The sequence below is a fragment of the Trichechus manatus genome, unplaced genomic scaffold (genome assembly GCF_000243295.1).
Source record: "Trichechus manatus latirostris isolate Lorelei unplaced genomic scaffold, TriManLat1.0 scaffold00003, whole genome shotgun sequence".
NCBI classification, from domain to species: Eukaryota; Metazoa; Chordata; class Mammalia; order Sirenia; family Trichechidae; genus Trichechus; species Trichechus manatus.
In genome coordinates, this window is record NW_004443939.1 from 11,807,274 (window position 1) to 11,820,874 (window position 13,601).

The following is a 13,601-nucleotide window of genomic DNA, read 5'->3' on the forward strand; positions in this document are numbered from 1 at the left end:
AAATACGATTCAGTGATGTCGATTACATTCTTCTAGTTGTGCTGCTATTCTCACTATCCTTTTCCAAATTATTCCATCACCATTATCTTTAACTCACTGCCTGCTAGGCTTCCCATCAAACTTTTGAGTTGCTATTGTCAATTTGATCTCATATAGATAATTCTTTTTTTTTCCTACCTTAGATGAAGGTTTACAGAACAAATAGTTTCTCATTAAACAGTACACCTGTTGCCCTATGACAGTGGTTTACAACCCCACGACATGTCAACACTGTCCCTTCTCAACCTTGAGTTCCCTATCACCAGCTTTCCTGTCCACTCCTGCCTTCTAGTCCTTGTCCCTGGACTGCTGTGCCTCATTAGTCCTGTTTTGTTTTATGGGGCTGTCCAGTCCCCGGCTGAACCGTGAACCTCCGGAGTGACTTCACCACTGAGCTAAAAGGGTGTCCAGGGGCCATACTCTTGGGGTTTCTCCAGCCTGTTAGGCCAGTAAATCTGGTCTTTTTTGGTGAGTTAGAATTTTGTTCTACATCCTTCTCCCACTCTGTCCAGGACCAGACAGAGCATATTCTTAAAGAAGAAAAAAGACACACCCATGAGCCCAAATTTTTATTCTCTTCTCGCATTTTGAAAACTAGCGAGAATTTATATATGTTTTGCAATATCCAAATAGTTTTAAAAGCACCAGATCTTCTTGAGATCAAACTTGCCCACCTTGATTAAGAGTGCAAATTCAGCTGAAGGTCTGGATGAAGGCTCCTGCTTTAGTTGATTTATACTCTGTGCGTATCACTTTGTGGTAGCCTAAGAATAACATGGAGCTCTGGTGGTGCAGTGGTTAAGAGCTTGGCTGCTAACCAAGAGGTCGGCAGTTCAAATCCACCAACTGCTCCTTGGAAGCCCTATGGGGCAGTTCTACTCTTTCCTGTAGGGTCACTATGAGCCAGAAATCAACTCGATGGCAATGAGTTTGATTTTTTTTTTTTTTTAAAGAATAATATACTCATAAGCTGTTAGAGCTAAAATGGCACAAGATACACTTTTGTCCCTTTGCTTTTTTAACAGAAGAGAAAATGGAGGCTCAGAGAGGTGATATAACTTGTCCAAAGTCACACAGGTAGTTAAGAGCTGAGTTGGGGTTGGAGCCAGGACTGTCTAGTGATTTTTACTTCAGCACTTTTTACTTTTATTATGTGACAACTCCTTAATCCATTTGAGTCTTACTCAATTCTAAAGTAGCATATTTTCTTTTAATGTTAAATTTACAGGGATAGATATAAATCCCTGGTTAAAATTTCTTTTTGGGTGATATATGTGCAGACTTGATTATTCTGCCACTGAAAATATTTCAAGGACTAACTGAAATTGGGAAATGTTTTGCATTTCACATATTTTGTTTTTGGCATTTAGGTTTTCCTAGGACTTTAGTACAGGCTGAGGCCATGGACAGAATCTGTGAGCTGGATCTAGTGATCACTTTGAACATTCCATTTGAAACGCTCAAGGATCGTCTCAGCCGACGTTGGATTCACCCTCCTAGTGGAAGGGTATATAACCTGGACTTCAATCCACCTCACGTACATGTAAGAATATACAAAATGCTTTCATAAATTGACAAGAAAAAAGCATAACATTTCAGTTGGAAAATGAGTAAAGGATATGAGTAGGCTATTCAAAAAGCCCAAATGTACATGGCCAACATTTTAAATGCTCAAATTCACTAGTAGTCAGGGAACGCAAATTAACATAGAAATAGAATATCACTTTGGATCATTGGACTTGGCAAAATTAAAAAGATTGTAATACTGCTTATGGGGATCTGGGAAAAATGTTACTGTTATCTTTATTAGATAATACAAAGTATTAATAGTCGTCTTCTAAAGCAACCTACCAAAGAACATTAAAATTTTTAAATATTTCATTCAACCTATTTTTGGGTTATAGCCTATGGAAATGAAAGCATTGGTAGGTAGAATCTTGTATTCAGTGATGCTTATTTCAGTATTGTTTGTAGTGGCAATAAAATAAAATAAAATCCAAAACTTCACAAAATGTGTTCATCTGTATGAAAACAAAACAAAACCCATTGCCATCGAGGCATTTCCAACTCATAGCGACCCTATAGGACAGAGTAGAACTGCCCCATAGAGTTTCTTCCAAGGAGCAGCTGATGGGTTTGGATTTGAACTGCCAATCTTTTGGTTAGCAGCTGAGCTCTTAACCATTGTGCCATCAGGGCTCCTGTTCATCTATAGGAAACAGTTAAATAAATTAGAGAACATCCACATATTGAAGTATTGTGTAGTCAGTAAAAAGAATGAATTAGCACTATACTGTTTGACCTGGAGAAATATTTCCTGTAAGTATATTATTGAATGAGAAAAAAAAATTGCAGAAAAATCCCACTTTTGTAAAACCTTGACCACCCCTCTTTATGTATATCTGTTCGTGAGTGTGTATGTGCTCTGTATCTTTATAAGAACAGGGGTAAAGAGATGAAGGGCTGGTAAAATGGCTGGAGCTGGGACTGAATTAAGGAATAGAGTCAGAGATGATTGAGGGAGTTAAGGAGACTGGGGAGGGCTAAAGGAATAAAAAAATGGTCCTTAAAAAGAAGTTTAAAATGTAACATCTAAAATGTAATGCAAATAAAGGTAGACGTTTAAAGAAACTTTTTAAATTAAATTCATTTTAAGAGTTACTGTTCTTTCTGGGAAAGACATGAATTAGTTCAGTCTGATAATTCTTAACTCCAATCACTGGGTGGTAGATAGTATTACTTGTTATCATCCAAATGTGGGAAGGGTGACAATTATGTTGAATTGGGTTAATCTTTATGGGAAAGGTTAAACTTGAATATAGATAGATTCAGTAATTACCACAGAAGACTACTTCAAGGATCTAAGGACAAACTTCCAACTCCTCCTGGGTGCTGTAGTCTTGGTAACGTCCCAATAAGACTTGTTCATTTGAGTTAAGCACTAGTCTCCTTCTGAAGTCTGTTTTTAAAAATATAAATAGTTCTAGAATTCCTTTATTGGATTCCTTCCTCCTTTCTCTCCCAAGAAGCCAGAATAGGGGCAGGGAAAAAGCTGGGAGGAAAAGGGCTTTCTGAAAATGCAGATGGGAACGCTGAAGTCCAACACAAATGCTTCAGATTTTGCCTCTGTCCAGACCTGCAAATGCAAAGATACTATAAAATTTGAGAAGCCTTCACACTGAGTTGCTTTCACCCAGAACTACAGTGCTACTTCTTCAGACAGCAGTTAAAGTGCTGGTCTGGGCCAGCTCTACCAGCTGCTGTGGCCATCCTCCCCAGGAAGGAGGGATGCTGTTGCCCCAGCTTCCTTCTCCTCTTTTTGGAAGCTATATTGTATTTTCTGGTGCTCTCAAAACCTGGAAATGACGTCTGAGCCTTGTGGCTATAAGTAAAACAAAGGAGAAGGTAATATAGGTGATGTACAGCTTTCTTCCCGTCCCCATCTCTGCTGCTGTGTCAGGGTCATAGCCATGGAATACCCATGTGATAATTAACTCACCGATGAATCATAGTGTAAGTTATGCACCCAGGGCCCTGAGCTATAATGGAATTTTGTTGTGGTTGTTAGGTGCCGTCGGTCAGTTCCAACTCCTAGCAACCCCACGTACAATAGTACGAAACACTGCCCTGTCCTGCGCCATCCTCACAATCATTGTTATGCTTGAGCCTCTTGTAGCCACTGTGTCAATCCATCTCGTTGAGGGATTTCCTCTCTTTCACTGACCCTCTACTTTACCAACCATGATGTCCTTCTCCAGGGACTGATCCCTCCTGACAATATGTCCAAAGTATGTGAGGTGTAGTCTTGCCATCTTTCTTTCTAAGGAGCATTCTGGCTGTACTTCATCAAAGAATTTTAGTGCATTTCAAATTTATAGCCAATTTCTGATTATCTGATTGTGTTGCCTGAACGTTTTGGTTTTGCTCTAGCCTGACTTTTGACAGATTTCTTTCTTGTGACTATCTCCCCTCTTGAGTAATAGCCATCGACATGGGAGGCCAAATTCTGATGTGTCCTTTTTCCTATTTGAGAGTAGGTATGGTTCCTGAGGAGGTTAAAATACACTGAAAATCAGGTTTTTGTTTTTGTTTATAATTACGTTTCTCAGTTCTCTCTGATTAGCATGGGTAATCGAGTTATGCCTGTTTTAATAGACTAATGTTTTCATTTGATTTAGTAAAACAACCTGGTGAGATTAATCTCAGAGAAGCTAGATGATGGAGTTCAAAAGCTGGCCAGAGGTGGAACTGAAGTGTCTTTTCCTAGATTAATGATGGTTTTCCTAAGTAAATTGAGTTGGTTCTTGGAGATATTTTATTTTTCCTATTAAGAGCTCAAGCTTTATGATACATGTTATCATATGAACATGGATGAATATTGAAACATTATGGTAAGTGAAATAAGTCGCAAAAGGACAAATATTGTATGATCCCGGTTTTATGAAATAGGCAAATGTGTGTAGACCAAAGCTTATTAATGGTCATCAGGGTTGGGAACGAGGGGGAAAGGGTGAGTCATTGCTTCGGGGGCACTGAGTTTCTGTTAATGGCAGTGGAGTAATTTGGGAAAGGAAGTCATAATGGTGGCATAAGGAGCCCTGGTGGAGCAGTGGTTAAATGCTCAGTTGCTAACTTAAAAGTCAGTGGTTCGAACCCACCAGCTGCTCCACAGGAGAAAAGACTGGCAATCTGCTCCTGAAAAGATTACAGCCAAGGAAACACTATGTGGCAGTTTTACTTTCTCATATACGTTTGCGATCAGTTGGAATTGACTCGATGGCACACAACAATAGTGGCATATGATGAACATAATCAGTGTCACTGAATTGTACATGTAAAAATTTTTGCAAATATTTGGTTATACCACAATTAAGAAAAAAGAGCTCAGGCTTTAGAAAGCCTGGCAGTTTGTTGATACAAAGTTTTTAGGAATATTTAGAGGACCAGAGTGACATTGTCTAAAGGTTGTTTGTTGTTGGGGGAGGCATTGAATGTTAAGCTCTTAATTAAAAGTACCATTTATCAATAGCACTGGAACACGTTTGGAAAGATCTGAGGAGTTAATAAAGATTTAATGTCAGTTCTCATGAAATAAGGTTTACACACTGTTTAGAGTGCTATTTATTTTTCAATTAACCTCACCATTACCATTTTCACTCAGGCCTAACTTATCATGTGGTAGGAATCAAAGGTCAATACATGGTTTTGCACTAGAAAATTGTTAACCTATGGAATGGCTCAACTGTTGGCCATATTAACCTGTTTTCTCTGGTATTTTCAGGGAATTGACGACATCACTGGTGAACCGTTAGTCCAGCAGGAAGATGATAAACCTGAAGCAGTCGCTGCCAGGCTAAGACAGTACAAGGATGTGGCAAAGCCAGTCATTGAGTTATACAAGTGAGTGTGCTTCAGCATTTTCATGGTGATGGGCCGACTAGGAAGGCATGGAGCCTGGTGAGAAGTCTTTTGGGCTGAGGCAGGATAGTGTTCTTTCAAGCTATATAAACTCTAAAAGCCCAGTATCTCCCCAGGGGGCAGATGAATTGCTGCAGTGTTACATGAAAGATGAAGTCCAATACTTTTATCAGACTATTGTAACATAAGGAACTAAACCCGATCATCTCCATCTGTTCTGGTTGTAAAAATTAGACCAATACTTATTGTCATTTTCCTTTTTAAGTGGCTGACATTATGGTTTGTATTTTGACACTCACGTAGTTAATATCTAATTTGGAGAGAAGATTAAAAGGGACTTTTGGCCTGGATGTGTTTGTAGGGAGTTGAACAAAGAACAGTTAAAACCATAAACTACAAATTGCAAATTCAAATGGCTTCAGGGGCTAGGCAGGTATTGGAAATGAGTGGGTCAGACCTGGTGGGGGATGTCTTAAACTGGGCAGTTAAATGACAGTCAAACTGGGCAGCTCCTATGCTGTTCCAGCCAGTTATCACCACAGGGCACACAGGCCCAGTATGGCCAATAATTCTTTTTTTATTAAAGGAAGCAGAAATCTGGCTGTCTGTGTGAAAGAAAAAAAAATCTAATTTTTATATTGGCAACAAATTCAAAATTTTAACAGCATGCGAAACCCATATGGTGACTGCATTCAGGACAGCCATTTGCAGCCTCCACTATTATCAAGTTCTAGCTTTAAAAAAAAAAAAAATTGCTGTCGAGTTGACTCAGACTCATGGCGTCCTCATGTGTTTCAGGGTAGAGTTGCTCCAAAAGGTTTTCAGTGTATGATTTTTTGGAAGTAGATCACCAGGCCTTTCTTCCAACGTGCCTCTGAGTGAACTCAAAGCCACCCACCTTTCAGTTAGCAGCTGAGCGCGTTAACTGTTTGCACCACCAGGGACTCCTCTGGCCTTGCAGCCCCAAATAACTTAGCAAACCTTTAGAGCAGAGGTTCCTGATCATATTATTTTGATATACCCTGTGTGTCATGATCCATTGTTGTAAGTAAAAAGAGTTAGAGTAGCAAAGTTTGTTAATGATTTGCTTTTCAAAAGTATATATTAAGGCAGATTTGGGATTATTCCTATAATGTTATTCTTTGGTATGTTTTAAAGAGAAGAAAAAAAGTAGCATGATGGCAAGCATGCTAAATTTGCAAAACCTACGGATTTATTTTGGTATATCCAGGGGAGTGTTTATACTTTTGAAAGGGGCTGTTTTGGTACTTAATGATGTGTGATTAGACCATGAGGTCATGCTTGCTTTGTACCTAGGATCTTCATCTATCCTAATAATGTATTAAAAGAAAACTTAAACTTTGTCTTTCAGGAGCCGAGGAGTGCTCCACCAGTTTTCTGGGACGGAGACTAACAAAATCTGGCCCTATGTTTACACACTTTTCTCGAACAAGATCACACCTATTGAGTCCAAAGAAGCATACTGAGCCTGCCCAATGGAAGAACCAGGAAAATGTGGTCATTCATTCAGTTGTGTGTAAAGTATTGGTGCCATGTCCAAATTAGAAGCTAGCTGATACAGCTTGCAGTGTTTTTTCTAGTTTAAGTGGTGAACAGATGTGAAAACTAATGAGTAGAACGAATTAATGAAGAGGCTGTCCTCTGCCTTTCAAAAGGAGAGACACCTGTACATGTTTAAGATGTCTCTGCACAGGTCTCAAAGCCTTCATGAGAAAGCAAGTACAGGTTAGATTTCAAACAGTGTATAATCCAAGCTCTTGCTAATTTTGACAGCCATGTTGTTGCTCTAGTAGCCTTTTTACACGTGATGGTGTTGGTCTCTGGTTTTCCCTGTCCCCTCAAAGGCTGTTGAACCACAGCACCAGTAGGCCTGAGAACGCCAAGGGCTGTTGCCCAGGCATTGTCCCAGGTTCTCTGGTGTGTGCCCTCCTGGTGACAATGGGATTAAAGCCAAATGCTCTCAGTGGTTGCTTTTCTGGTCTTTAGTGACTGTGTCTACAATTCATTTTTTTCTGGTAGGAGTGACCCTTTCTTTTCAGTATACATGCTCCATAGAATCTCCTTTTCAGACATCCTGGAATGAAAGGATTTGGCTTTTACTGTTTTTATTAGACAGTATTATTTGTACATCTGTTTTCTCCCTTTCTAGGCTATTAAGTAATACTGATGGTTGTTGCTTTTGTCTCTCTCAAATTCCTTTTTCTAAGAGCAGAGAGCTAGGAGACTATGTAGAGCTCTTCATGCACCAAGAGCTAAGCTATGTAGAGAGTCTTATGCTGCTGGTCTGACTCTCATGGGTTGACACTGCTCCTTTCTTTTATTGTGAAAAAATAAAATCCCCAAAGTCTCCTGGGAATCTTCAAAAAACATGAGAAATATCACTCACATAAATATTGAAAGATCATATCTCATATATAGAAGTAATAAAATCATATGAAATTATTAGACTAAAAGAATATTTTAGCTTTTTATTCAAGACAACAAAAAATGTATTTTGAAAATGCTGCTAAATATTGATGCTAACAGTATTTTTCTCCTGCAAGTGACCCAAGCATATTATAAATAGTAAAGGGAATGGAGCCTGTGGGGTTGACGAAAACATTGCACTAGTTGTACCTAGACTGAACTTTATGATTGTGGGAAAACAAAATCTTTATTTTTTTCTATTCCAAAGATGCATTCTGTGGGGTGACCATAAAGTCTAGAAATATAGATAATACTATTCTGTCACCCATTGTAATGTCACATCAATAGACAGTTTATTAAGGATTTGCCTATTTTCCAGACTTGGTGGCCACCTTGTATAATGCTTTCTCTCCTCTGGGAAGGGCAATGAACTTTATTCCTGCTGCCTTAAAAATAAATATCCCCCCCGAAAAAAAAATATGTACACCTTCTTCATGTACAGTGATTGTCCCCAGGGAGAGTTCTTTAGTATTTTGGGGAATGACTTCTGTCCAACTCTTTAAACTGATGAGAAAGGAAAAATAGAGCCTGATTTGGTGCTTCCATGGTACTGATACTGAAACACATTATTTACTCTCTGAAGGTGTCCCGGTGAATCCCCAGTCAACTCAATGCCGTCTGTATTCTGTAGAATAACGAGTACAGCATCTACCTTACAAATACTACCCAGGCTCTTGGCACTTCCTCTCCCTTTGTACCTTCATGTGAATGTTCTTTAGCTGCCTTGGTGGAAACATAGAGCTGCCTCATCCTCATCTTCCCAATCACTGCAAAATGAGATTGTTTATTTTGTAGTTGTAAGCAATTAAAATGACCAGTTCATATCTATGAGACCATTGCATTATATTGACTTCTGAGCACTTTATAAGAGTTGCGTTTGAATGCCAGTTGGCAAGAATGAGGTGAAAAGCAGATATAAATAATGCTCAGGTTTCCTGGGGAGCCAGGTATAGAGAAAAACAAATCTGATATGAGAAAATTGCACAGTTTAGAGTAGTACTGCCTTTGAGACTATTTCCACATACTAGGAAAAGGTTATTATATGGATTATTCAAGAGAGATAAGTGTGTGCTTTTTTGGAAGTGGAAAAAATTTCACACTGGCTTTCTTCACTTCCCATTGTGTTTTGACACCCCTATGTAATCATTGCCTTTGGAGTTTTGGGGAGAGGTATAGGAAATGGCCTGGTCCCTGATTCTGTACTCTCTGTTCCTTCATCCATCCATCCATCCTTCCTTCCCTCCCTCCTCCCTTCCAGCTAGACAGACGGTTGTCGCCAATGTTGGAGTCACTCCGTATGTGTCAACAGTGTTTGCTGTTGCTGAGATTGGCCAGAAGTTGAGGATCCTTTGCTAAGCAAGACTGATAAAAAACAAGCACCTTTTTATTGTCTTTGAACAGTGATACTTCTTTCATGGTCAGTAGCCTGAAAAATCTGTTTGTTTTTCTTTAACAAAAACTCCAATTTTCCCTTAAGTGATTTTGTAAAAATGAAAGTTATCTTAAAAATATACTGACAAAAATAGTACAACAATAAAATAAAATTAAAAAATATATTGACAAAAATAAAATTAAGGGGACAGCTTTTCTTTGTTTTCCTTCTACTGCCACACAAGCGGTTTCTTCACATTTAAGCAAAAAGAGTAGTTTGGATGGTCTCTAAGATTCCTACCCGCTCACGTTCTGTGCTTCTAGCCAGCTCTTAATTCAGTTTGCTTTTCATTATCCTAACAGGCTTCCCACTTACTTAGAACTTGAAAATGCTGCTGTGTTTAATACCCTCTAATACAAATGCAAACTTAGAATAGGTACCATTTATGAGAGTCTACTGATTGATATGTGCTGTCTTAGGACCTTTATGAACTGCTCATTTAGTCTTTTAAGCATCCTGTGAGATGAGCATATTTATGAACAAAGAAGGCCTGAATCAGAGATGTGAAGCATCTTGCGAAGCGTCCTGCTGCCAATGTACAGTGACAAACCCAGGTCTTCCTGACTCTGAAGCTTGAGTGTATTCCTGAATATCAACTGCTTATCATGTCCCAAGCAACCCAGGGCCCCAAGCCTGCTTGGTTCTGCGTGTATGTTGGAGTGGCCTCTCATCAAGAATAGTAGAGTTCACTCTGGTGACATTTACCTCTGCATGACACTGTTCCTTTATTTCTTTTTCTTTGCTAAGGCAAAGAAAGCTGCTAGAAGGGGAGTCTGAGCCTTTGCCTCCTCCATAGCTACACCTTTATAAATAAAATAAAAGGCTGTTAAAGGAGACTGGGCTTGAGTCCAGGCTAATCCGTAGAGGAGGCAAGCTCCTGTTCCTCACCTACCGTTTTGGTGTCCATCATGTTGTGCCCCTGCAGGGCCTTTGCTGTTGAGCCATCCCCAGCTGTGCTGCTCACATGTAGCCTGTGCTCCCTGGAGCAATCCAGGCACTACTCACTTTTCTTCCCTGAGATCAAAACATACTACTCTCACCCCCACCCCAAAGTGTGGCCCTTTCTAATATACTAATCCTTCTGAATATGCTAGCAGGTGAGCAAAGGGTGATAGAGCACCTAATACAGCTAACTCTTGACTTTTTTTTTTTTTTTTTTTTTTTACCACTTCCTTGTATTACACATTAACATGATTCTGAATACCAAATCCAGACCTTTGCCATCTGACATACAGATCAGTCACATCGTGGTACTGCTTGTCATCCAACAATTTAGTTTTCTGGCAGTAGCCAGGGGAGATTTGCTTCTTACCTTATCCTCCTTCCACCTTCCCCCAGGACCACTCCTTTGCCACCCTCCACCAGCCAAGCTCAAATGAGCTCCAGCTTCCCCCAGAGTCGGCCCCCGTTTTGGTAAAGAAGGAAAAAGGTGAGAATAGCCAGGGGTGAGGGAAGATTCTTGGAGAGAGAGAATGCTGTGGTTTTTCTTGCTGTTTAAAATGTCATTGAGGCAGGACAATTTTAGAAGGAAAGATGCCTGTGCAAACCCATAAATTGGGCTTTTATAAAATTTAGTTCACGGAAACCTATTTGTCTAAAAAGCAAGACCTGCCTTACTACGTCAGTCTCGGAGAGACAGGAGATAAGAAACAGCAAGAATTCTCGCTTAAAGAGTTTATCAGACTGCTAGGGTCTTTGCTTAAGCCATAAAGACCAGAAATTTCCAGATATCTCAAGGTATGGGCATCCTTAATATGTGTGGTGCTTTATGCTACGTGTACTGCATGTAACATATAGTTAAATCCTCTACAACTACCCTACGTAATAGACATTATTATCCCAATTATCCTGCATCCTTGTGTTTTAAGACTGAAATAATCCTGTTGATTTAAACATGTGTTTTCATGTACTTGTTGGGATTAATCAGGAAGTTCAAAAGGACCTTTTTTGTACCTTTCCCTAGTTGGAGCTCCCCATTCTCACTGATAGGTAAAACAGTGTGTTAGCTCCAGCCTGGAATCTTTGCTTTTGCTGTTCTGGTGCTGAGAGAGGAAATGGACTCCTCGTGAGTCTTGGTGGTAGTTACACAGTGTATATGCGGAGCATATGTGTCTCCTCCCTGCTCAGCTGGATTATAGGATCTTGGGAAGCATTTGTTTCTACCTGATGGACTTCATTTATTACCTTTCATGTAACAATATTCCTTCCTGCTACAGTTGATTTTGCTGAAGAGGCAATTCATAAGGCAGTGTCCTATGCATAGTCTGACTTGCTGTCTCTGTATCCCCCTCCATTCTCAGTAACTTCCCAGCCTGTTTGGTGTCTGTAAGGAAGAACCCAATAACGGAGACTTCTATTTCACCTGGGAACGTGGTCTGGCCATAAGCTATCATCCTTTCCATACATAACTGACCCAGTCCGCTTTCCAGATGGGAAATGTGCAAGACCCAGATATCAGGAAACTATGAAACCATATGTCAACTCTGAAAAAAATCTATTTCCTGCTTCTGTTGAGACGTATTATGATTAAAATTGTTATAAATGCCATATCTTATCTGTTTCTTAACGAATTGCACAATTCTTGCCAAAATAAATGCCATTATCTGTATGCTTCAGGGAATTCCCCAATTTGATCATCATTTTATGTATGTGTGTGGTATGTGTTACGGTAAAACATTTTAAAAAGAATGAACGCTCTTGTGTGGAATGGATATGAATTCCTTCCTTTGGTAATAAAGACTATTCCAGGAAGCACACTCTGATTCTTAAAATAAAATATTACCTGTTTCAACCTTTTCAAAGGAGCAGTCTCTCTTGAAGATTCTTCCTGGAGTTGGTGTGTGTCTATTTCATAAAATTTCTTTTCTTCGTTTTAACGCTTTGGCTATAGAGTCAGAAATGTACTTACATAAAAATTATTTTGTATTTAATTTAGAGGAGAATGAAAGGAAGAGAAATGAAAAGTCAGACTGAGTCTTTATGTCAGCTCCAAGGATGTAGGGCTTAGAGGGCTTTTCTAGTTTTATGAGAATTTGTACTACTGATTTTTATATATTCTTGTTTTTGAAATGAGCAGATCTCTGGGGAAGCTGTTGAGTTACAACGGCATTTCACTGTGATCCCTCTCAAGCTCAGTTCAGTTCTCTAACCCAGTGATGACTTGTCTCGTTGGTTTACCGTCTTGTGAAATGTCAGCTCAAATTTCCCAGAAGTCTTGCGTTTACGATGAGTCAGAGTGCTTTTCCTCAGTGTGATGGTTGTCAGCCTTCTTGATTTTTAATGTATATGCTTATTAATTCAGTGTACCTAAATCTGTAGTCTAATCTGTATATGCTACCCTAATTGTTAATTGTATTATTGATTATTTTGATTATCTTGCTTGAAGATTGATTCCTACTTTTCAATTTGATAGAAATAAAGTGTTTTTTCTGCTTATAACTGGTGAATTCATTTAATAATATTTGTATAGATTTTTACATTTGACAGTATAAATTGTCACAGATATTTCCATTATGCCACTCTGCAGTCACTACATTATCAACAGCATTATCTCCAGTTTTCAAATGAGGAAAATAAAGAACATGATGTTACCTGGCTGAGGTGACAGTTTGTGACAGAGCAAGAGTTATGATCCCTAGTCCCATTTTGTTTTTTATCCCATGTTGCCTCATTTCATATACCCTTAAGTTCCTTATTTATAGAACACTGTATTCTTCACAGATTTTCATGTGCATTCTTTAATTTTATTTTTGAAACAACTGGATGATGTGAGCAGATTCTGTCCCTATTTTACAGATGAGGAGACTTGACCCTAAGGTCACGACTTTCCGAAGGTCATAGTATTTGAGGTTACTCAGCAGAAGCAGAAACCCTAGCAGGCCTGTCTGGTGGGAGCTGGGGTATGGAGGAAATACAGCCTCTGCTGGAGAAACCCCCCGCGACAGAGAGGGAGCCGGAGGACTACCCTGGCTTCTCCCATCCTCACACCCTCCTGTCTTTTGTACAGCCTTCCTGTTAGCTGAAGCCAGCCAGAAGCCAGCTGATATAAGAGTCTCGGAAACATGGTCTGCAGACTTCCATGCCCCTGAGCAGGCAGGGGAAAGGTGAAAGGTGTATGGTAGCAATGTGGTTAATTGTATTAAAGTTTAAGACATTGACTGCCCTTCCTTTTGGATTTCATATCTCAGGCCCACTGACTTCAGGCTTGGGAAAATGACTTGCTTTG

The 13,601-nt window shown here is 39.5% G+C and overlaps 1 protein-coding gene across 1 annotated transcript in view; it reads left to right on the top strand.

Annotated features, from left to right (window-relative positions):
* Positions 1–7,206, top strand: part of AK4 (adenylate kinase 4) — a 71,807-nt gene extending 64,601 nt beyond the window's left edge. The window contains exons 3-5 of the mRNA XM_004369021.2: positions 1,410–1,582; positions 5,321–5,439; positions 6,830–7,206. Of these exons, the coding sequence (XP_004369078.1) occupies positions 1,410–1,582; positions 5,321–5,439; positions 6,830–6,944 (407 nt within the window). The 3' untranslated portion in view covers positions 6,945–7,206. The remainder of the gene's footprint in view (positions 1–1,409; positions 1,583–5,320; positions 5,440–6,829) is intronic.
* Positions 7,207–13,601: the final 6,395 nt, after the last annotated feature.